The following is a 25,291-nucleotide window of genomic DNA, read 5'->3' as shown; positions in this document are numbered from 1 at the left end:
AAATATTCACACTTGACAAAAACTCACGTAGAAACTATAGCCAGCTACCCATCTCTATGTTAAAAGTACAGACCTAGCTCAACCCCTTTAGGTTACTTAAATTCTCTGGGCCTCGGCTTCCTCATCTGTCAAATGGTGAGAATAAATTCTCCGCCTTAAGATGATGCATGTAAAGTCCCTTCATGCTTTTCTATTAAGTAAATGCTCAACGAAAAATCAGAAGACATGGATTCTGAACTATTAAAGGTGGTTATTTTAGAGGAGGAAGTTTCACTTCCTACGTTATAGATTTACACGAAGCTTGCTTCTTCATAAAGACATATTGTGCTTGTAGTTTTAAAATTAACGGGTTTTTTTGTACTGTGGTAAAATACACATAACACAAAATTTACCATTTTAACCGTTTTCAAGTGTAAAACTCAGTGGCATTAAGCACATTTACACTGTTGTGCTTCCATAACCACCCTCCATCTCCAGAACATTTTCATCTGCCCAAACTGAAACTCTGTCCCCACTGAACTCCTCATCCTCCTCCCCTACCCTTCGCTCCTGGCAGCCACCGTTCTACTCTCTGTCTCTGTGGACTGGACTATTCTAAGTGGAATCATGCAGTATTTGCTCTTTTGTGCAAAATCAGGGTTTTTTAATGGAGTATACAGGAGGCGTCAAGCAATACCTCTGTCTTCTGTAAAGCCTTCAGTCAACTGTATTATTCCAAAAGTCCTAACAGTGTGGTCCAGGGACCTCCTACGGATCCAAAAGACCCCTCAGGGGGTCCAAGGGTCAAAAGATCTAATACCAGGAAATTATTTGATTTTCACACTCTCTCTCGAGTGGAGTTTTGCAGAGGCCACATGGTGTGGGATGTCCCCAAAGACTGAATGCAGGGCAGTAAGACACTAGTGACAGTGACAAAAAAGTGAAACAATGCCATTCTTCTCATAAAATGTTTTTGCCTTGGAAATTTTGTTATCTACCATGAAAAGATATGTTAATTACATTAACATGTAGTGGGTTTGTTTTTCCTCATGAATTAAAGTTTTAATTCCATTTCAAACCAGAATATGGTAAATATCAATAGGCATAACCCACATAAAAAAAACTTTCGAGGACCCTGAAGAATTTTTAAGAGTGTAAAGGGATTCTGAAGCCAAAAGTCTTCAGAATGGCCGAATTCTGTCAACCTTTCCTACAACAAATGATGCTTGGATTGGCATAGACCAAGGAAAACTTTTTCTGCATATATATCGGTGATTTGTGAATGGCTAAACTTCTCAGACGTGAATAATACCCTTTTCCAGGCGCTATCTCTGCTCTCCTGCAACCTGATTATCAAATTCTGCCCTCAAGCCATCTCCACATCCTCAACCTCACAAACACGCACACCCAGTAAAAAAAGCAATCATTCAAGTACTCCAGACGGAAGCTCTCTCAATCCTAGCTACCGTTTATTCCTCTAAAATACCAGTCCCACCCACAATCATCCTCTCGGTAAAACTCCTCTCACTTGTTATACTGATGTATAAGCAAAAATAAACTAACCAGTGGTGAGTGTGAATTACATTTGTTGCCATGGAAATGCTATGTCAAGGAACTCAGTAATTAATTTCAAAGGTATGAGGTTATTCTGACATAATTCTAGGCAAACACCTCTCTGTCTTTAATGAATCGCTGGGCTAGAATAAACCACATATATTATCCATCATTCCATCCATCCATCCATCCATCCATCCATTCTGCCAACAAATATTAAGAGTGCCAATCTCTGCATAGGCCTAGGGATACATTGATAACAAATTTCTGCCCTCAGGGAGTTCACTTGCAACTGGGGGAAGACCAACCAAACAAATGCACATTATAATGGCAGGTGGTGCTGAGTGCTAGGAAGAAAAGTAATGCCAGATCCAGAGATGGAGAGGGCTGGAGAGACTTGGGGGCTGGTGACATATGAGCACTTGAACATGGATTATCCAAGGTAAAGGAGGTACCAGGCATGAAACAGCAAGGGCATCACTGCTGAAAGAGGAAGGTGCCTAAGATGTTCCAGAGGGACAACCAAGTCCCCTGTGGTTGCCGTAATCAATGAGAGGAGGGGATGGGGGAAACCAGGGGTCAGACCTGGTGAGCAAAGCCATGGCCAGGATTGGGTTTTATACTGTGAGTCATGTAAGATCATTGCAGAGTGAGGAAGACGGGCTGTCCTGGGTTGCCATCATTCCGGGCATGCTGAGCTCAGATGCCAGCTGGGGACCTGGGTGCAGATGTGCAAGAGGCAGCTGTGAGCGACACATCTGGGCTCAGGGGCAGGGCCAGGGCGTGGACAGTCCTGAGGCCGGACCAATGCGGACACAGCCCTGAACCCTGGGTCCTGCCATGTCAAGAGGCATGGAAGGGAAAGATCCACCTGTTCCTAAAATCCCTGCTGGGGCTGCTGCAGGTTAAAGTGAAAATCCCTGGGGCGCTGAGGACGGCAATCAGTCCACTGACGATGACGCTTGTGAGGCAGAAGCTCAGGGACACTTTAACCATCATTACGATGAGATTACAGCTGCCCAAACAGAACATCCAGGAACCTTAGGTAACTTCTCACTCTTTGGAGTAAATAAGAATCACCTGGCGTGCTTGGTAGGCATTCAGGTTTCTCAACCCTGCTCCAGACCTGCCAACCAGAATCCAGGGGAGGTCGGGCTGGGAGACATGCCAGGTGATTCTGATTCTATGGCTACAGTCCATAGGAGCCATAGGCATTCAGGTGTTTGATGTGTGTGTAAAAGTGAGGATGCAATTTCACTGTGACGAATAAGGGTAAAGGGCAGAAAAGAAATGTGATTTTTTTCTTCTTCTTTGGTATAACTTTTCATAAACTCACATGTGACAAAAGGTTGGAAATCTTTTGTCACATGAGTATGTCCCATTCATACTAGGAAGTAGAATCTCAATGAAAGGCTGTACAATTGGATTAACATCAGGTGCCCAAGTCCCAGACACTGGCACAGAGGTGTCACCCGGGCACCACAAACGGCCAAGTTCTGAGGAAGGAAGGGCAGACTTAGGTCTAACCAAGTCTGAAAATGAACCTGAGATTCTGCACTTCTGACCCTTGGAAAGAGAGCCGAGTGTAACAGAAGAGATGCCTCCCTCATAACGCCCAGCAAAGCTGTCTGGCCTTGGGATCACACGTGGCCTTCTGGGGACCTCGGGCTCCTCGTCTGTCCAAGGAGGGGGTCGAGTGCAGCCTCTGTAAGTTCAGCTCTATCACCCTCTTGACATTACACAGCCACGGAGGGCTCTTGCCTTCTTTCTTTTGCAGCACTTGCCTGAGCCGGGCTAAGATACGGTCAGCCTATCCATGCAAAAATTTTGAACTTTAGCTATTTGAGAAACTGTACAGAAAAAAAGGGTTGAATACATGAAAGTAGTTAACAGTCACACACTGTACGTGTCCAGAGGTGATGCAGTAGAAGTGCGATGCGATGAAGAAGCCCCCGCCTCCCCAAAATTGAGATCTACTTTAAACCCGTAGACTTTTATTTACCCGTTTATAGGACTACATATAGAGGCTGGAGACACAAGTTAGATGAAACCACAAATATGCAATAAACCCAAACAAGAAAGTGAGAACTTCTATAGGACAAATGACCCAGTTTCTTCAATAAATAAAATGTCATGAAGAGTGTGTGTGTGTGTGTGTGTGTGTGTGTGCCGGGGGCAGAAGGTTAAGATTAAAATCGGGTTAAGAAACCTATCAACTAAATCGAGTAAGTGGATCTTGTGTGGATCCTGACTGCAACTTACCAGTTGTCAGAAGACGTTTCTGAGACAACCAGGGAATGCAGACAGACATGGAGGTCAGTTATGAGAAATCGTTTTCCGTTTAGTTAGGTGTGATCAGGAAAAGCCCTTATCTGTTAGAGATACTGAAAAGTATCTGAGGAATGAAATTAAATCATGTCTAAGATTTGCTTTAAAATACTCAGGAAAGGGGTGGGGAATCACAAAAGGTCTGGCAAAGTGTCGCTGGCAAGTGCATGGGGACTCATTATACTAGTCTATTATTGTGTATGCCGAAAACTACATTTATAAAAAGTTAAAACAAATCAGAAAGCAGGGACACAATAAAGACCAAAGCCCAAGACTGCAAAACACCAAATCTATATTTACATCCACATATAATAACATAACTTTAAGCTGAAATATATCATAAATAAAACAAGTAATGTCTACGGTTTGACAACTTAAGTATCAACAATTAAAATAAATCAAACTGGAATGAAATAAATACATAAACAAAAATCCAACAGATTGTACCTCTATTATATGTACTGTTGTCTCAAAGAAAAAAAAAAAAAAACACAAAACCAGTAGTATCCCAATAGTTAATACTGATGGACAAAAAAAAAAAAAAAAAAAACATATTTTGGAGTACAAGGGCTGTGGAAAGAAAAAAAAACTGATATTTTTATGCACTCAGAAATGTGGTTAAAAAGGAGAAATCTGAAAGCCCCCCAAAATTTCAGCATAACACAAATTGACTTATTTTCAAATAGATTTGGTGATTTTTTTTTTTAAATACAGATTTAAATTTCAGCCCTCTATTATCATGTATCCCCCTTTTAAGATTTATATTTATCATCACAGCAAGCTTTCTGTAACACTCATTGGATTAGGTAAGGATCAGGTCAATCATCTTGCAAATGTGTTAATCTTCAAAAGTAGGCTATAAAAGTGCAAAACTATGAAAACAAACATCTAGATTATGTACATATGGCTCAGCTTGTGAACAGGAAGAAAGGTAAATAGTGTACACTTTCCTGATACAAAGCACTTCATCACGATGCCAGCAGACTGATCTCAAACCAGGTCTCCCTTTTCACCTGGGAGTTAAGACTTTTCTATTGAGTAGGCGTCATGTTGCATAATGAAAACAAACAAAAAAACATCAGGATTCTTTGAGGACATTACCCTTGCTCTAATGGAGAAGGGCAGGGCAAGAAAAATTAACAGTGCAAATTTACTTTTGAAACAGTTTTCTTAATAAAGTATTTTGTGGTCGCTAAACCCAGGTACTGCAGAATACACTCAGCCATGGACAGCGGATTAAGAGAACAGAAGTTTAAAACATCCAGTAAGCCAGCTGGTGGCTAGCCTCTCATTAAAACCCAAATTGCATGTACACTGAGAAAAACGCTGCTGCTTCAAAACAACCAAAAATGGGAAGACAACTGAGGTCTCAAAACAGATTACCTCTCCCCTGAGTACCAGAAAACTCAGCCAGCACTCCTGCAAAATCCATGTGTCTGTAATTAACCTGAGTGTGTCCACAGTTAACCCAAATGCCAGACACACCAAGACTTCCAAATGCAAACCTAAAATTTACCCCCAAACTTTCATTTCTTTTAAAATTGTTTCCAATATATATATAATTCACATGTACAATTTAGTGTTTATATTTTTATATGTGAATTTAGGCAAATGCCAAAAAAACCCAGGAACTGCCCAACAAAAATGATTAATTTGATAGAAAACAAATTTCAGTAACTCCACATACGATTTGGTATGCTTACTGAATGTGTGGCTGGCCTACAGAGGAAATGCTTCCCTGTAGATACACGCACTTAAAAACCCCACAAACCATGCCATTCCCTCAGAAAAGGGCTGTGGATCTGGGTCCTTCTCAGATGACATACTGAAATTTGCAGTAAAAGGGCACCCAATTCAGAATGGCTGATCTCCGTACATGCAGCACATATTCATAGGGGGGTCAACGCTTCTGTTAACAATTCTGTTAAGACAACAGACCGCGGAGGATTTCACATAATACAAATCATTGAGAAATTCTTTTTTAAAAAACATACATTTTGAATGAAAAGAGGACAAGTAGCAGAAACATGCTCAAAGCGAGGAGCAACGTCAGAGGGAAGAACACGCACAGTTCTCAACAAGCAGGTTTACAACGTATATTTACAGTTTTACCTGAGGTGCAAGCGTTATATACTTTCTCCCCATCCCACCCCCCAGCCCAAATGATTTCTTTTCAGCAGCGCTCAAGTATGCAAAAAAACTCCACTTCTTATTTGGTCAATTCTAAAAAAAATATTATTCAGGGCAAAATAGAGATGTCCGGTCTCCATTTGTGTACAACCCAACTGTTCCAACTATAGTTTTTATTGCTATTTGGTACAAAAGTTAACAGAACAACTTTACAAAACCGTAGTGTTCCTTATATGTTATATGTACAGTACAATCACAGCTTATTTCAGTAGCTTTCACCATCTGCTTTTTCAAAAGATGAACTAATTCAATTTCATGGAGAGTACACATTTATATCCATCAAGACCTAAGGGGGGGGGGGGGAAAGGTTTAAAAATGATTAGGATGAAACTAAATACAGTTTACAAAAATCTTAAAAAAGAAAAAAACAAGTATAATAAATAAATAGAACTAACGGGATCTAGAAATGCAATGGGTTCCATTTAAGCTTAAATTTTGTGACCAAAGTCTCAGGAGTCTAAATAAATAAAAGCTGCACTATTTAGGGGATGCTAATATATACTTAACAGTGGTTTAATGAAGATGATTTAACCAAGAACCAGAATTTATATCAGACACAGTTGCCAAAGGCAACTGCCACCTGTAAGAAACTCTGGAAGTTTATACCCTATGAAAGGGGAATTCATGGCACGGACCAGGGGTGTTTAACAAAACAAATGACCTAGAATAACCTCCTCCATGAGAAGGATGGTGCATAAAACATGTGTAACAATATTTGTTCAGCTAACATCTATTGAGTTTTATGGCTGAAATTCCCAGCGATGGGCCAGCCACTGAATGAAGGAGGCTCCTCCTCAGCTTAGCTCGGAGTGGAAGCCCGACGCACAGGTAAGATGGGTACAAACGGGTAAGAACCACAGCTCAGACGGAACACAATCAGGGAAGCCCCAGCTCCCGGCAAACATTCTGCAGAGATGATATGTGAGCTGGTCCTGAAATCTCAGAACGAGGTTGTTTGGCAAAGAGGGTGCAGGAAGGATGTTCCCGGGGAGAGAGAAATGCAAGCAGAGTAGCCCAGAGGCTGCAGGAAGAGGCCGGAGCTGGATAAACAGGACGGTTCCCATCTGCTGTTACATGCAGTGCAAATAATCTGTTGCTTACAACCTATAAATTTTCTGTTTTCATGTTTTAAGGCAGAGTGGATTTAATCTCATTCCTGTGATGACACCAGTCTCACACCACTGGCATCACCTGAGCGGGAGAGAAGGATGTAGAGCTGCAGAGGCTGATGGGCCCCATGTGTCCCAGTGAAAACAGAAGGAGAAATTCTGCCCTGGTCCATGAGCCTTTATCTCTGTACCTAGATCTAGCAGGTGCTCAGTCAAGAGTCTGCTCCATGGGGATATGGGGGTGGTCTGACAGGACAAGAGTTATCTGGGAGGGAACTAAATCGGTCCATGAGCCCCAATCTTTCCATTCAATTTATTGTTAAAAGCGTCCTAGTGTGACTCTCACACAGACATCATGCCCTCTGCCCAAACTTGCAAGTAACTAAACTAACACGTGTACAACTCCAAGAACACTGAGGCTTTGGGGTAGCTACTGTTAGATGCATTTGCCATGTGAACCAAAAAGTCGACATAAACCTACTTGCTCTGTCCCACTCCCCTCCCCCAACAGATAAGGATTCATAAAGGCTTTGAACAAGCTCTTAAACTGGAGGGTTGGGGCACAGGCCTTGGACTGTGCAGACCTACGACCAAAAGTAGGCAGCGTAAGGCGCTGGGCAAGTTACATAATCCAAGTCTCAGTCTCCACATCTGTAAAGTGGGCACAGGACCTCCTAACCCAGGGATCGGCAAACTTTTTCTGTAAAGGGCCAGACAGTTAATATTCTCGGCTTTGCAGGCCATGAAGTCCCTGTCGCAACTACCCACCTCTGCTGCTGTGGCACCAAGCAGCCACAGACAATACGTAAAGGAATGGATGTGGCTGTGTGCCAATAAAACTTTATTGACAAAAACAGGTGGCGGGCAGTTGGCTAACCCCTGACCTGATGCTGTAAGAAGGATTAAATGAGCTCATGGCGATAAAACACTTCACTCAACGCCTGGCATGAAACAAATGCTTAGTAACTTCCAGTTGCTATTGTTGTTTTCACCATTATCATCGCCGCTGATATGCAGAGACCGGGAGGACTCTGTTTTAAGACACTTCAAAATTCAAATTAAAAGCAATTTTACTTCGTATTATTATATTGGATAAGCTAGATGGTTTATTTTCAATTAAGTAAAATCAATACATTATATGTGCTCACCTTTCATCCCCAAAATAGGAAATCAAGTTTTTTTGTCATTTGGTCGATAATGTGCGTTCCCAATAAAATTCTCATAGTTCCTCTTCTGTAGCATGCTGCTAGATAAGTGTTGATAGGACACAGGCCTTTTTCCTGATTGGAAAAAAAAAAGCATAAAAGGGCATTTAGAATTAAGTTCAACAGTTAGGTAAGATGTGTGTGGGTTGTTAGAAGTCAATTTTCAAAATTCCTAACTGATAATGTGACCAGAACACATAAGATGCATACATGTTATAAAGTTACTTACAAGGTGAAATGTTTTTAAATGCCATGAGGACATTTCTTAGCACAGAATTTTAAGTCACTAAAGCTAAAATTATCTAAGTGCTAGGTGGTCATTAGTAAAAATTAAAAAGCTAAAAGGAAACAGCAGCATAAGTATTTTAAACCTTTGTGTATCATGAACCAAAACTGTGTGGAGGAGGAGGGAAAAAAAGACTGATTTACTTGCAACACAGAGCCTTTTCTCTTCAAGTAAAGACACAGTTATGACTCATGTCCATTTTAAGTGCCGAGGAGGGGGAAAAAAAAGGGACGCTTCTAATCAAAAGTCTGCAAAAATTATCTCTTCATCAGAATTTTTATAAAAGTCACTGGAGTGTATGAAAGCAATTGTTTTTTAATTTGCTGTCCCTACCAGATCAACTGGCATCAAGCCATCCTTGATAGAGCATTGTCACCACGCACAATCTTTAATTTAAAATTAATACAAACTGAGAGGTTCAAAATGGATTTGTCCCTTTGGGACGGACAAACCTGCAGAGCTTATGTCTGACAAAGGAAGGCATGGTGGTTTCATCACGTTTTCCAAAGGGGACAGGTCCCCACGACACTCTGATCTACTTTTTTGCAGGCACAGGTTATGTGTCAGACACCTCTATGAAACTGTCATGAGTTAGCAAGGGCATTAAAGACACCAAAGTATCTATGAGCGTAATGGACAATATGAGGAAAAACCGTGCTTTTTACAATTCACTTAAATACTTAACAAAGGCTGAAGGCAGTACAGTTCTGTAAGCCTGAGCATCAAAGCTGTTCAAAAGATGCTTTAACCAGCAGTTCTTAGCCTTCTGCACTGGCGGATCAAGGGTCCTCACGGGTATTTACTTAGCACCCCTTGCACCGCCCTGTGCCGGGCACCTGACAGGGCTGCGTATCAAAGTTATATAAAACGCATTTTCTGCCCTGAGTGAGTTCACAGTTTAGTAGGGGTGGTGAGACATGGACAGAAGTACCCCACCTCCGGGCTCCCATCTCCCAGGCTGGGCTGGGCTGGAGCGCTAGACGCAACACACATGCGCAAAGGAGAAAACTAGACCGTGATGAAGTCAGGTGAGCGGGCGTAAATGACACCTGACATCAGACTCCTGGGTCCTCAAGCGCTTTTCATCATCCTCCCAACCAGGGAGAAAATTAAATTAAAAGAGTGAGATTTAACACTGGGGAATAAGCTTTCGTCCTGAAGGGCTGAGCTTGGGGGCCCCGAACCACTGCCCAGCCTCGGAACGTCTCGCCCTCCCGGAAGCCCCCGCCTCAAGGATGCCCACCTTCCAGCGCCGGCCCGGCCGCGGGGCCCACGGGGCCGCAGGGGAACAGGGCTCCGGCCGCAGCGAAGGGCTTCTGCGCAGGCAGCACGGCCGCGTCCGCCTCGCCGGTGCTCAGGAAGCGGGGCCGCGCAGGCAGCGCGGTGGGCGGCGGGCACGCGCACTCGGGGGGCAGCAGCGACGTGAGGCCGCGCACCACATGAAACTTGGGGAGGTCGAAGGGCCGCCGGTAGTGGGGGCCGGGTTGGTCCCCGTCGAGAGCCGGCGCCCCGACCCTCGGCCGCTTGGCGAGCGGCTCGCCCGGCTCGGTGCCGGCGCCGCGGCCGCAGAAGTAGTCCCGGGCCGGCGGTGCCCAGGGGCCGTCATTCCTGGGGGTGTGGTCGCTGCAGCCATTGAGGGCGGCGCCCGGGGCGGGCTGGGCCGGGGCCCCGGCAGGAGGCTGAGGCTTGGGCTTGGGCTCCAGCCGCTTGGCTTTATCCGCGGCCGGGGCCGGGGTCGCGCCGGCTTTGGCGAACATCTCGGAAGGCGGCTGCCGGGCGGCGGCCCCCGGCCCCCCGAGGCTCTGCGACGGCCGGTGGGACTTCAGGTTGCTGGGGGCTAAAGTGCTGGAGTCGATCCCTGAAGTCAGAGGGGCTTTGCCAGGCCCCGCGGGGGTGGGCTTCGCTTTCTCGGACGGCAGAGGTCTGGGCTGCGCTGGGAAGGCGGGCCTGGGCTTGGGCTTGTACGGATTCGACAGGGGAGGCACATCTTTCCCCAGTAAAGCTGGGGGGCATCCGGTCCGTCGACTTCGAAGCAGAGACTTGTTCCGACAGTTTCTTTGGCTGTCAGGGTTGTACTTATGCTCCAGTCTCTGGTGCATCGTTAGAACCTCTGGATAAAATGTCTTGAAGGTGCAGAACGGGCAGGTGGTACTCGTGGTCACACTTTTACCCAAAGAAGCTGCCGGGCAGCAGTGGGAAGCCCCGAGGGATAAGTTTAAGGGTTTTTCCTGACAGTCTGCGTCGACCTCCGCTTTCTTCTCTCTGTGGCCGACCTGGACGTGATGGGCCGCCCGGCCGTCTGGGTGAGGGGCCACGTCTACTTCTGTTCTGCAGGTGAGGTTGTGTGCCTGAGGTTCAACTGCTGATCTCTTTTTTAACACGTCCAAAGAAGCAGGGGCAGGATTTTTGCTCAGTTTATCAGCACTGTCATCAGCTGCGTTTTTACTGAAATCCTGAGTATCTTTGTGTACTGCTGAGAGGACAGCACTGCCCAGAACGTTCTGAAAGGCAGGGGCCATCCCCTTCAGTTGCTTTGCAGGTGAGCTGCCTTTAACATCTTTGGCACCATCGAAACATCTTTTCAGATTTTTGGTTTGCGCACTGTCGGCGGTTAGAAGTGCATCTTCCGTCTCCTGGTTTTTCCCCTCGTTCCTGACTTCAGCAGCGGCATCAGCCTGCTTGTCCTTGTGGTGTCTCTCCAGGTGATACCGCAGAGAGGTCTTCTGGGCTGCAGCATAGTCACAAAATTCACATTTGTATGGTTTTTCACCTAAAACAAGAAATGTCACTCTATTACAGAAGTTTATGAAAGGCATCGAAACAAATAAGACAGAGAAAATGGGGTCCTTTCCTTTTCCCTTCCTGTCTATTAATCTTCACATCCAGGATCTGTCATGAGTTGTTTGCTTCATCACGCTTTCTACCCCAAATATTTGAAAACGTGAACACGTCTTTAAAAAATTAAAAAGCACACTTTAAAATTATCTCATTTAATCTTCATAACAGCCCTACAGGAGTGAATATTATCCCACTTCTACAGCTAAGAAAATGGGAGCGCAGAAGAGTTAAGTAATTTGCCTAAGGTTGTATGCCAGTGAGCAGAAGAGATGCAAATTCAAGTCCACACAGCGTCCTAAACCATTATGTTACAGCTGCTTCTACAACCTAAAGAAAAGATTATTGGGAATTCCCTGGCGGTCCAGTGGTTAGGACTCCGCGCTTTCACCGCCGAGGGCGCATGTTCAATCCCTGGTCGGGGAACTAAGATCCCACAAGACGTGTGGCACGGCCCCCCAAAAATTAATTAATTAAAATAAACTTAAATAAATGATTATTAAATATATTCACTGCATTCTAAATCATAAAAATTAATGCGAAAGAGCTGTGGCATTAAAAAACGTTAAAGAGGTTTTAATAAGATGAGAGTTAGGATAAAGGAGTGAGAAATTAACTTCACAACAAAAACAGTTCAAGTTACAATGACACTAAAGGAATCAAAATGACAGCTACAATCAACAGACTACACATATATTCTTAAGCTAGTCCAAGGATCTAGCAGAATATCTGAACAACACAACAACAACAAAAAATCAGACACAGAACTACATCATAATCCTCTGAACTAATACATGCTGTAAACAAATCTAAGAAGTTCCTTACCTGTATGTGTTCTGAGATGAATATTGAGGTAATAATTTGAACGGAAAAACTTTCCACAATAACTACATTCTCTTGAGGATGTAAGATGCTTTATTTTTCCTCCATCATCATTTTTATCTTAAAACAGAAACAAAAATAATTCATGTAAGAAGATGGCTCAAGTATGTGAATAGGGCGAGCTGACTTAAAGATTCTTGATAGAAACATTTTTGGAAAGTATAAAATAATTTTTAGATTAGGTGTTGGCTAAAAACATGCCAAATGTTGCTTTGAGGTTGCCTGCAGTATTAAAGCACGTGTGCATCAGTTTTTTTTCTGAGCACAGCAGAGTTCACTGTTAAAGATTCAGTTCTTCATCTGCCTCGATCACAGAACCATTTCATAGACTGAAACCAACGGGCAGCTGTCCGCTCTCCCAACAAGTCTGAGACACGCAGAACCTGGCAAACTCAAGGTGGACCTGCACACGGGCTGGAATAACCAGCTTCTTCAGAATAAGTAATTTAGAAAACCGAGCCAATACAAATCACCGACCACCAGAGGAAAAGCTTTTTATCTTAAACTTAAGCAAGTTACCACTAGAGGGCAGTGAGCACAACTTAATCTTTACAGAAAATTAAAAAGCTTGGCCCTGGGCAAACACCTAGGAAAGTTTGTCAAAATTTAGCAACGTTTTTGGAAAGCAGGTTGTATTATCCACAAGCACTCACCACGGGCAAAATGTACCTGACAACTCAAAATCTGTCCCCAGATGCCACGGGGTTGAACTTTAAACTTCACTCTCTGAGGCCTGATCAGGACAGGGGAGTAAATGAAGGTCCTGGTGGGGCCGCTAATGAGAGGAGGACACAGCAGCCCTCCCAGACAGTCGTGCTGCAGTTAAAGTACCAGCTCGCCAAATATGGGCGTTAAGTTCTAGATAAACCTCCTCTTATATTATTAAATTATGTCATATTACATACATCACAGTATGACTACAACAGAAGTCGGGTCATCTCTTTAAATTTAGCATAACTTGTCCTTTTGCCTTGAAAAACTGTAATTCCCTACTAAATGGCCTCTTCCTGGCTCCTTCCACATTCCGCAGTCTAGATTATAGATTTCACTGATTTTAAAAAGCAACTTATTAGTAAACCACGGTGAGCCTCCAGGTACAATAAAGACAGGACTATATAGGGAATTCCCTGGCAGTCCAGTGGTTAGGACTCCACATTTTCACTGCCGAGGGCCCAGGTTCAATCCCTAGTCGGGGAACGAGGCACTGCCAAAAAAAAGACAGGACTGACTATAAAATCTCTGTCACCCCTAAACTTCCCTGAACACAATGCAGCCACCTCTAAACCTCCAGACACTCTAAGACAGCAGAGACAACCCTTGATCTAAAAAGGTGTCATGAAGACTTTTAAAAATAATTTACATGAACAACTATTATTAAAGCTATTTATAGCTTAAAGTTGAAAAACAATAAAGATAAATTATTTACTCTGCTTTCTGATCTTAAAAGTAAATCTAAAGAAAGCCAGGCTGATAGTAAATAACAATAAAATAAATCTAGACTAGAAGACCACATCATAATATTAATTCATGAAAGTCCATTCCCTAACGTAGAATGCCCAGCTCTCTTTCTGACAATCACACCCAACTTTGTAGCTGGGCTTGCACCTCACTGCAATCTCCTACTTCCAGCTATGTGTCAGGATTTACGGTATGTTGCATCATATCCAAAACGTTATGAAATGCCTTTATTCTAACACAAAGGGCATGAAACCTCCACATCTACCTGGTTCCTGCTCCTTTAGCACCACCTGTGATTTTGCTGTGCTGCCCTTTAAAGGACTTTTTATAAATAGGCAGTTGAAATCATCCTTGGGAGGTGGAAGACAAGGGTCAATGAACCAATTCTGTAAACAGGGAAATCAGGGCAAAGAAAGGTTAAGCAACACGAAATGGGTCACAGAACAAGGCAGTGGTAGAACCAGACTCAATACAAGTCTTGGCGCTCCCAGCTATTATGGGCTATTCTATCTGCCTGCCGACTGGGCCCAAGTTTTCCACCCAGTTCTGCCCACACCACCTACTGGCAGAATGTGACCGGCTAGCTCATGTCTTTCAGGGCACCGGGGCATCTATCTCACAGGCCTAATCACCTCCCCATTACTGCAGGCCCACGAACTGCACTGCCACTAAGAGGAATCACTTAGAAGACTGGAGGGCTGGTTTAAAGTCATGTTTATGATGTCATTAAGACACCATAATGCATTTTCTAGATTTCTGAAAAATGAAGATTGTAAGCATGCTAAGTGCTAGGTTTCCTGTCTCCCAGGAAACTCTAAACATGCTAAATATTTGATATGAAAACTGCTGCTCTCACACCCATCCCGCGATCAGAAAAAGAACTGGGCACCGGCTTCAGAGAAGATGTATTATCTGGTCACATTCACCCTGGATCTCACACACGGGGTTCCTAGAGACATCAACACAGTCAAGTTACAATGCAAGAGGCCAGCATATGTTTAAACCCAAGACCAGTCTGTAAACGATACTGTTTCTCTAAGACTAATTCATGTTCTCATCATTCCCGTGTTGATTATGCAGGAGTTTATTCACTGTTCTCCAGCAGCAAAATCCTCTATTCAAAGAAAATATTATTAAATGGATAGAGAAGCTGTGGTTTACGTGAAGATGGGCACGACCTGAACCACAGGTGGAAGCCTCTGCCCTAGGTGATGCCCACCAGGACTCAAGAGATAGGTCAACAGGCCCTCAGCGATGGCTTCCGTTTCCCATAAACGCCATCAGTACATTAAAATTTTGACTGAGCAAAAGTGAGATCTTTAAATCATCTTTGGTGTGTTCATATTCTCTTTCCTTTACAAATTATTTCAGTGACTGAGCTGACTGTGAATGAATACTTGCCCCCAGACACGAAGGACAGGGGACCAGGCAGCACCAAATGGCCTAATACTCTTTCTCTGGTTGACAACCATTCCCAGTACTGATCTGTGCCCACAGATATCCGTTTGGAATAAACGTGTGAAAGCTGGCCCTTGATAGAAAGGGAAGTGCACTGCATATAAGGATAACTTGTTTTTATAGATTAAGATCAGAAATGCTGGGAAACTGTAAGGGAAGGCCAGCATCTCTCAACCCTGACACTACTGGCACGGGGGGCCTGCCCTGTGCCTGGGAGGACGTGTAGCGCATCCCAGGCCTCCACTCACCGGGTGCCAGCGGCACACACACAGCCAACACAGTGGTGATGACCAAGACTGTCTCCAGGCACTGCCAGACGTCCACTGGGGGCAAAATCGCCCCAGCCAAGCAGTGCCGATGCACGAGGTAAAACCACGTGTGTCCTGGGACTTCCCTGGTGGCACAGTGGTTAAGAACCCGCCTGCCAGTGCAGAGAACACGGGTTCGAGCCCTGGTCCGGGAAGATCCCACATGCCGCGGAGCAGCTAAGCCCCGTGCACCACAACTACTGAGCCTGCGCTCTAGAGCCCGCGAGCCACAACTACTGAAGCCCGCGCGCCTAGAGCCCGTGCTCGGCAACAAGAGAAGCCACCACGATGAGAAGCCCATGCACTGCAACCAAGAGTAGCCCCCGCTCGCCGCAACTAGAGAAAGCCCGTGCGCAGCAACGAAGACCCAACGCAGCCAAAAATTAATTAATTAATTAAAAAGTAAAGATTGGTTTAAAAAAATAAAATAAAATAATGTGTGTCTCTTGTTAGCAAAGTATGAAATCACATCACTTTTAGAACAGGAAGAAACCTCGATGAGCCTTTTAACTCCACCCTATCGTTACAGAAATGAGAAAGTGAAGGCCCCGAGAGGCTAAGGGACTTACAACAGGGGGATGACACCAGACACAGCCAGGACTCAAACCCACCTCCCCACCCCGATAACCGGCCAGTGTCCTCTGGCACCGAGCAGAGGAGGAACAGTGCACCACCCAGCAGCTTACCCAGGTGGAGCCCTTCTGGAAGCCCATCCTCGGACCCGTCTTCAGAGCCACCTTCTCGATCGATGGCTCCGTTCTCCTCCAGGGTGGGGGGCAGGTCCGGAGAACAGGTCCTCGGCTGCCTGCCGTCCACTGACATGGGCGGCGACTCGGCATCGGCCCTGCGGTCCTTCTTGTGCACCCGGGAGTGCAGGACCAGCTGGTGGTAGGTTCTGAAGGCTTTGCCACACTCAGAGCAATGCGTCGGCTTCTCTTTGTTACTGGCTAACTTGGGGTCCGCGTCCACGGAAGGCACTTCACCGGTGGGGTGTCTGGGCTTCTCCTTATCTTGTGAGAGACCTGGACAGCCGCTTTTACTTGTCTTGGACTTCCCAGAACCTTCGGGATGGCTTTTATTCGTGTTCCAAATTTCCCCCAGCTCTTCTTTGTCTGAACAGGACTCGTCGTTGTCAGTGCTCCCCTCCTGGCCCGGCTGCTCCTTGACTTCTCGGCACACGGCGACCTTCCCTTTGGTGGCCAGCTGCCAGGCTTGGTAGGTGGTGAACGGGTCCAGCTGAGGTATCCATTTGGCCGGCTTCTTCGCGATCTCAGGGTGAGATCTGGGTCTTAGGTTTAAGAACTGCAGCAACTCTTCCCCCGGAGATGGCATTCCCTCCTGCTGCGTGTCTGTCTGTGAGCTGCGGGTACCGGAAGCAGTGTCTTTGGTGTGCATCTTCCTGTGATCAATGAGACTTTCTTTATTTGGAAACAGAAAGCCACAAACCATGCAGATCTTGTAAGGAGATGAGACGCTCTCGGCCGCGTGCTCCTGCACCACCTCGTTGATGGTCGCCGGGCTCTCCAGGCCTGGCTGCGGTCTGCTCTTGGCCCCCGACTTGCCAGTGTGCGTTCGCATGTGATTCTTCAGAAACCAGGGCTCCTTGAATCTTCTGCCACACACATTACACCCGTAAGTGAAAGAGTCCTTGTGTTTCTTCATGTGGATCTCAACGTCGAAGGCGACTCGAAACGTCTGCCCACACACCTCACAGCTAAGTTCTTCGTTTTCCTTGCAATTCTTATCCTTTGGAGGTTCTGTTCTCACCTGAACTTTATCAAGGGGACTCAGATACTCTGCTTCAACACGCAGAACGGCGGGCTCACAGAGGATAGGCCGATGTTGCATTAAGACATGTTTATTGAGGTCTTCCGAACGTGTGAAGGTCTGACTGCAAAACATGCAGTCCAAGGGCATATACCCTTCTATCTGGATTATGTTTTTCTCCTGCGTGGCTCTGAAAGGAACAGCGGCGGTCCCTTTTATTGTCATGGCATCATCAATCTCCATTTGGGTGCCAAGAGAATTGCCAATAACTTCTGGTCCATCCATATACATCAAGAGGGATTGAGTTGGCATGTTTCCTGTCTCTTGAGGATTGTATATAAAATTAGAATCTGGGTGAGGAATCTCTGGAGTTGGAATAAGGCCACTTGTAAAGACTTGTCACTCACACGCCCAGCAGCCCGAGGCTTCAAAACTAGAGCAAGTATGTTATAAAAATTCAAAAGAAAGTGTATATTCCTCTGACTTCTTATCTTCAGAAGTCTCAGGAAGCTCAGTGATAAAAACAATCACTGGATCTTTCCACAAACCAGGCAGACAGACTCCCCAGTGCTCGGATTCAGAGACGAGTCAGCACAAGGCATGAGTTCTCTTTGTCTTCATCAAGTGAGTGATTCAGTTGAGCAAGAAGTCAATTCCAGCAACCTGGAGACAAGGGATTTCCAAAACCTAGAGGAAAAAAAAATAGAAACGGCTAGCTCCAGTCAGAGAAAAGAGAAGGCTGGCCGATGACTCACAGTGGTCCTTCCCACGAAGCACAGAATGTACCTAATTCAGCTGCTTCGCTTTTAACTAATACAGCGCATCCTGTTAAACAAACGCGCTCGTTAATTAAATCATTAGCATTTTATCCAATCAGTACCCTTATCAAACTGCCAGAAATTCATGCAGTTAAACTCAAAACCTGGTACTTTAATGATTTAAATCTAAAATGTAAAGTTTCAGGACAGAAATTGTCCATTTCAGCTGACTATGTTTTAACTGTCACTAAAATGTATCCTTACAAACAACCTGTATAAGTATAGAGACTGTAAGAACTGTAAAAAATAACAATAAAAGCACTTTAGGTAAAATTTCAAAAGCCAGAGCTTCAAACTGTCTTACAGACAAAACATACAAGAAACACAAATGCCTAAAAGCACACTCAAAGATTAGCCATACCTAAGTCAACAACATAAGCACAAGAAAATGAGAACCTTTCCTAAAATCCCCATTCAAGAAACACACTTCAGAACCGTTGCTCCTCCTGGCCAAGGAGAACCTCGATATTGATGTATTTTGGTTCACTGGATATTCTGGCCCTCATTCCACTGCCCAAATCCCAGTTTGCTTTTAACAGCGTCAGGCAGGGTAGGGCTTCCTTGTCCAAACAACAAATAAGGAAATACATACACAAAGCTACTCTGTGAATGTACACATTTAAAATAAAATCCTCAACATAGCTGGTTCAACATGGCTTAGTGTTTCAACAGAAAATAGATCCTCTCATTTCTAATCCACCTTTCACATATGCACTGGCCAGGTAAAAAATGCATGAGTTGATTTAACTCTACAGGGTCCAATTTAGAAGCTAATTTTCACTCTTGGAGAAGAATTAACCTCTAAAGCCAACGCCCTCCACCTTTAAGGCAAGCACAGGAATTGTTTTTAAATAGTCCCAACCCCCCCTTAACTGAAGTCAGTTAATTCTACCCAAGAAAACAAAAAGACATGCAAACTATTCCCACCACAGTCAACGTTATATTAAAAAAAGCACACAACTTTCCTTCTCTCCACTTCCTCAAAGAGCAAGGGCCTGTAGGCTCAGAAGAGGAGGAAACATTTCTTCCACTTCTTTACGCTCAGAGAAAGAAAATTCTCATACTCCCTGTTATCTTTAGTTTTGAGTAAACTACATCTTTAACATGAAGCTTTTCTAAATAAGACTGCAGATCAAAGTTTAGGGTACAGAAAGAATGGACTCAAGTGTTTTCTCTTCCTTTCTTAGTCTTTTACTGCAATCACAGGGGAGGATGAACACACGGGCTGCCTACCGGCTGCTGGGCAGGACAGAACAGAACTCTCCAGAGACCCGAGTTCCAGTCCCGGCCAAGTCACAACCTTGAAGCTGGCACCACCACGTACCTCACCTTTCTCTGTCTACTTAATGAGGGTGGTTAAATTACAGGACCACTTGCCGGGTTCCAAAACTCTGTGGTCCTGGGGTTAGATCTACATTTATGGATAGACATACTCAAAAGAATATTTAATGATTATGCTAATCAAGATGTTAAATGATATTTGGATCTGTGATTGATAATTCAGGTTTCTGTGTAGTCATTTACTCATTCAACAAATATTTACTGAGTGCTAGTGTCCCAGGTAATATTTTAACTGAAGAAAGTAACAGCACACACTCTAGAAAAGCAGTTCTCAAACCCGACAACACTGTTTTCACTGGCCAACAGCTGAATGAGAAATAGAAAAACTGCTCAATGAGCTCTACACAAAGCTATGTGAATTAATTCCAATTTGAATAAAGATTGTCCTTTATTTGAGGTCCTTTCTACTTTTTGGTGCCAAAATACCCTTTTCATAAAACGAAAGAGTGGCAATAGCAGGCTTTTTTTTTTTTTTTTTTTAATGTTCTAATTTGGCAAAATCAAAGTCCCCCAGGTCAGACCTCAACATTATTTTTTTTTTTTTTTTAAGAAATTTGACTAGTCTGTGACATTTTTAAGTTTGGGGGAACTCCACTTTTCTATAAATAATCTTTCCCCAAAAGACACCAATCCTAAACTCAGTATCTGGATTAAACATGATGTGTGTACATCCCTATTATTTCCCACGTGGGGTAACAGCATATACTGGAAATTCCTGTCTTAGAAAGACAGTTCAGTTTCAACTCTATCTCTGAAATGTTAAATATCTGGGTTAAGTAAGTCATCATCAGCTTCCAACACAAGACCTAAAGGATTGGTAAAGGAGGGTAGTGGGAAAAACCTTAGGAGAAAGAAGAGCTTCAGTTTTGCCCAAGAGGGTGAATAGGAGGGAGGGAAGGATGTCCCAGGCCAGGGAATCTTCGGGTGCAGTCAGATGGGGAAGAAGACCCTCCCAGGCAAAACCCAAGGACTTCTTCCTCCAGGGAAGCTTCTGGGACAGATTCTGATGGTCATTAACTGTGCCCAGCTGTCCCCAGCACTAGGGTCACAAGCAATCCTTACTATTCTCCCAAAAGATACGAAAACTATGGGCCATTCCTTTAAAGTAAGATCCCAGGGGCAGAGACCCTGTTGGCCCGGCTCACTGCTGCCCCCCAGTGCCTAGAAAGAGTCCCTGGCACAGGGTGAGGCTCTCAAGAAACACCACATAAATCAGTACAGGTAGAGAATGAGTACGTGTATTTTTGGCCACAGTCACCAACCGTAACTGACTTCATATTAAAATTAACTTGAATGTTCATCAAGACTTCTACACGGCTATCTGTGGCTGCCATCTAATTGCCATTTTCTGCAATGTTAAGAGTATAATAAAAAATGAATCATATATAATCATACCATAAAGTTAACTAGTAGAAGCAAAACTGCATCACTTGGCTTTATAACCACTCTCCTTATTGACCTACCAAACCCAAAATGCAGGGCCTGCTAGGGACATCTCTCTGAGCAAATACCCTCAACTCGACTTAGAAAACTAAATGCAGACAAAACACTTCCTTAAACTATAAATCAATAACTACACGCAAAATCAGTCTGCTCAACAAAAATCAAAAATCTTTATAGAGTGCCTGCAATAATAAAGACTTTAATAATAACAGAATTTAAGGAAACCAGACATCGTAACCTAATTACTGGTAACACAGCAACAGGTCCCCATCCCCAGTGAGGGAAGCGTGCACACACAGGCTCCGCAGCGCTTTCGGCGTTTCACGTATGGAGCACACGACGCCAACAGTACGCCAGTGGCACTGCTGATAAAGTGAATTGTCTTGTCTCGACAAGGAACTGGAGATGGAGGGGGTAGGGAAGATGTTATAAACCAACACCTACAGTCTAACTGCTTTTAGTTCGCAGAAAAGTGAGCATTCTGAACAGGCGAAGCTTATTGAAAGGCACTCAGCAAAAATGTTTTTCAACATCTAAAACAAGTTTTCTTAACCTTTACTCAGGTTAATGACAGCACTTGACCATCAGCCAGACACACCTAAGGCACCTAAGGCAAGAGGTTATTCAGTATAACCTAATATTTTGAGCGAATACTAGGGTTTAATTTATATTGTGATCACTTTAAGTAGATACTTTTTTTTAATTCACCACAACATAAGCTTTGACAAGAATAGAAACCATACTGCTACAACCACCTGGAATATAAGTCTGGTGTTCTTTAGGTCATTTATCTCTTTTTAAAGCAGATATTCATCTGTGAGTAAATTTCCTATGAATTCTGCCAATACCTATCGACCTTGAAATTAGCAAATATTGATACTACCCAGTATACAACGCTTAATGAAAAGCACCATAATTTGTGCTTAAGCACAGTAAATTAGAGGTGAATGCCACCTTGCTGACAATGTAACTTGGAAATACTGTTCTTAATGTACAGCTGTACTCAAACTGTCGCCTTTAGAGACCCCACATCCCTACTTCGGCTGAACAAGTTATCTGACATGTCTTGGCATGGAATATTTATTACCATAGTATGGAGCAATAAGGTATTCAAGGTCCTCAAAACCTGTCAAAAACACTTAAAAATTCTATTTATAGTCAAGTAATTTGCAGTATTCCTACAAATCTACTCCCCCTACCACCACCCAAGTTACCTAAGCGTCCAAATAAATGATCACTAAAACATTCAGTCTAAACAAACTACTAGTCTCCGGCCAATTCATTTGTATCCTTTAAACTTCAAAATTATCTCCAAGATGTGGTTAGGAAACTGCCGGTTTTTCTATAGGTTTTCCTTCTCTATTTTGCACATACTGTTTTTTCCTTAATCTGACAAGTGAAGAGAGCTCTACACAGTAATCTACAGTGGCAATCAAAACCTACAACTTTAAATCCTTCAACACTATTGCAAGGAAATCACCAAGGTCACACCCACTGAGCAGACGGCCAGCCCAACTTTCCTAACATCGCTGCGGAAAGATGTTTAAAAGTTCAGCGAGAGAGAAAGACTAAAATATTCAAAGTTTACATTCAACATTACAATCTATTTGAAAGCAAATGATTGTTCAAAGGCAAAGCTTGGGAAGATCCGATGGGATAAAGGCTCATTTTCTTGAAATTCTGTGTAGGTGCTTGGTGCTACATGGGATTAGAGACCAAAGTAGGATAAAAATATATTCCTACTAGCATATTTCAGCGTCATGATTAAGAACTCTGCCTGATTCCTCCTAAATTAATTAAGCTTGATAAATGATCTTAATATGAACTTAAAGCACCACATATTAAGTTTTAGTTTCAGTATTATCAATATTAAGATACTGTGGCCTGTAAACTGGCTTTTAAAAATTCCATCTTGACGTGAAAAAAAGAATTATAAGGGAAATTTTTAAAATTTTACTTAAGCAAGATTAAGCACTGCTATCAGTGAGTTTCTATTATTACCACTTAACCAGTACTACCTGAAGTATTTTGCAAAGATTCTGGACAGGACTAACTTCAGAGAGATTTCAACGAACTAAAAAAAAAACTACCTGTATTCTTTAACTATCTACAAAGAAAACACTGCACACACACACACACACACGTGTGTGTATATATATTTGTATATCTGTGTGTATATAACACACACACAGATATACAAATCACTATAACCATTATATTACCCATTACCCTACACAACTACACCTCTTTTTCCACAGTGCCTAATGGTGAGTGTTCTTAATTATAGCCAATTTAACCAACTTCAGATTATATATAAACAAGGGCAATGCCTTTTAAGGCATGAGATCTTTCTTTAGCCACATTTAAATATTCCCCTCCCCATCTCTGTTGAGTAAATACTAAAGCTGTATGTCTGGCTCTTTCAAATCACCTATTTGCTTTCAAAAATTAAAAAAAAAAAGTCTCCCTTCAATTAATACAATCACTACTCAGCAGACTTATATACCGAACTGAAAAGAACTTATCCACTAATTTAAAAAACACAAAAACACTTCTTCTGGTATAACTGAACTGTTCTGAGGTTATCCTGATTTGTTACAGGTAGGAAATATAAAAAGTGTTCTTCCTAATACTGACTCAGGAACAGAACATATGTGCACTCTCCATTTCCAGTCCATAGAACTGTATTTTAAATTCAGAAGGTTCCCCGACACACTAGAAACTAATGAACACCAACACACAAAACATTACACAAACCCATTAAAAAACTAGCAGCTCACTCCAGGGTTGCTCTCCCATAGCAAGCGGAGGACCTGCAGGCCAAGAGCAACTCTGGTAAAGCTCGAGGACAAAGGCTAAAGAATTAAACTAATTCTCTCATACAACTTATTCAGCTGTCTTTTTGGGTTTAGTAATTTTATTTCTCAACTTTATCACAAAATTACCAAACTGGCCCCAAATTTCCAGTAACTCAGTTATGTTGTTACCCTGGGCAGGAAGTTATGAGGATGTTCAGAAGAGTCCGTCCACAAATGTTCAAATATAAAGTGTTCTAATGAGCATTCCAACCCAAAGCGTAAATGAGCAACGTGTGGTGGCACCTGGCTGACAGGGGCTGCCCCTCTATTTACTGGGAAGATAGATTTATACAAGAATTGAGCTTACTTATCAATAGCTGCCGATTTTAGGAAAGGATGGCCCCTGTCCTCCGACTTCCTCAAAGTCAGATTTCTATCTGCCCTCATGGTCTCAATTCCCAACCCTTCGCCCTACATACCACTGCAAATTTGCCTAACCATAGTATCAGCTGGAGAAAAATCATCCAGATCACCTTACTGCCAAAAGTCAACATTTCACCAACATTTCAGAAGGTTTTATACTGCCCCCAAATGAGGCCATTCAGCTATGATGATCAAGCTTCCCTCCCCCAGATTTAAGAAATTTCCTGCTGTCTTTGTGTAACTCATTCTTTCTTCCATGTGCATTTAAACTAGGCAGCACCCCTCCCCCAAAGATCTGAAGATGAGGCATACAAATCAAGACTCTTCCACTGTCACGACTTTCATTTACATGCTGTAACTAAACTCTTCACTATTTAGAATATTTAATATGATTGGATTCCTCTAATTCCACTTCAGTGGCTGTTCTGTAAATACCTTCCAGGTTTTTTTTTTTTTTTTGCAGCACACCTCAACAATTTGAAAACTACTCAGTATATTCCAAATAAAGTCATTTAACTTAAAATCTCCTTACATTTATTTTATTCTACGGGAATGAATACTCATCAGTTTATCCAACTGTCTCATGTGTTTCATTCTTACTGTGTAATTCTGAAGCTTGAAAATACATAGCCATTGTTCAGTTCTTTGACCTCACCTTTCCAATTCATCTATTAAACACACACGCACTATTACACAATTAAACTGAAATTAGAAATGAACCATTTAAAACAAGTCATACCCAGCAACCTAGAAAACCCTTACAGGCCATAGTGGCATCTGTGAGCTGGAATGATCTGAATTGACTTTTTTTTTTTGTTTTTTTTGAGCAAATGGAAACAAAGCTTCATGTAAAACATAAAAAAGATCCATTTATAGTCTTGAGAGATAAAAGTCTATCTTTTTTTTAAACTAGTAGACTGTAAGCAGTAAAGACTCATGAAAACTACTCAAAAGTTCTTATCAACCAATATCATGTTTGCGACAACTGTGAGAAAAGAATGTAATTTTACAAAGTGGGAAAACAGCACATCTTTTGGGACCCCTGAGGCTCTAATCAAGCGTATCAGAATTAAGAGTGCTCTGGGTTGGCAAAGCAACCCTGCTGTGGC

At 43.1% G+C, this 25,291-nt stretch overlaps 1 protein-coding gene across 6 annotated transcripts in view; it reads right to left on the bottom strand.

The window, feature by feature from the left end:
- Positions 1-4,136: 4,136 nt before the first annotated feature.
- ZNF217 (zinc finger protein 217) overlaps positions 4,137-25,291 on the bottom strand; it is a 39,580-nt gene continuing 18,425 nt past the window's right edge. For 5 of the 6 annotated variants that reach the window (XM_082360361.1, XM_082360362.1, XM_082360364.1 and 2 more), the window contains 5 exons: positions 16,279-18,046; positions 12,312-12,428; positions 9,895-11,421; positions 8,309-8,440; positions 4,137-6,337 (listed from right to left, as the gene is read on the bottom strand). In XM_082360361.1, the coding sequence (XP_082216487.1) occupies positions 8,331-8,440; positions 9,895-11,421; positions 12,312-12,428; positions 16,279-17,671 (3,147 nt within the window). In that variant the 5' untranslated portion in view covers positions 17,672-18,046 and the 3' untranslated portion in view covers positions 4,137-6,337; positions 8,309-8,330. The remainder of the gene's footprint in view (positions 6,338-8,308; positions 8,441-9,894; positions 11,422-12,311; positions 12,429-16,278; positions 18,047-25,291) is intronic. The other variant, XM_082360366.1, reaches the window with a different exon arrangement.

This window comes from Balaenoptera borealis (genome assembly GCF_965194805.1).
Source record: "Balaenoptera borealis genome assembly, chromosome: 16".
Classification (NCBI taxonomy): domain Eukaryota; kingdom Metazoa; phylum Chordata; class Mammalia; order Artiodactyla; family Balaenopteridae; genus Balaenoptera; species Balaenoptera borealis.
The sequence above is the reverse complement of the archived record's forward strand: the minus strand, read 5'-3'. Positions and strand labels throughout refer to the sequence as shown.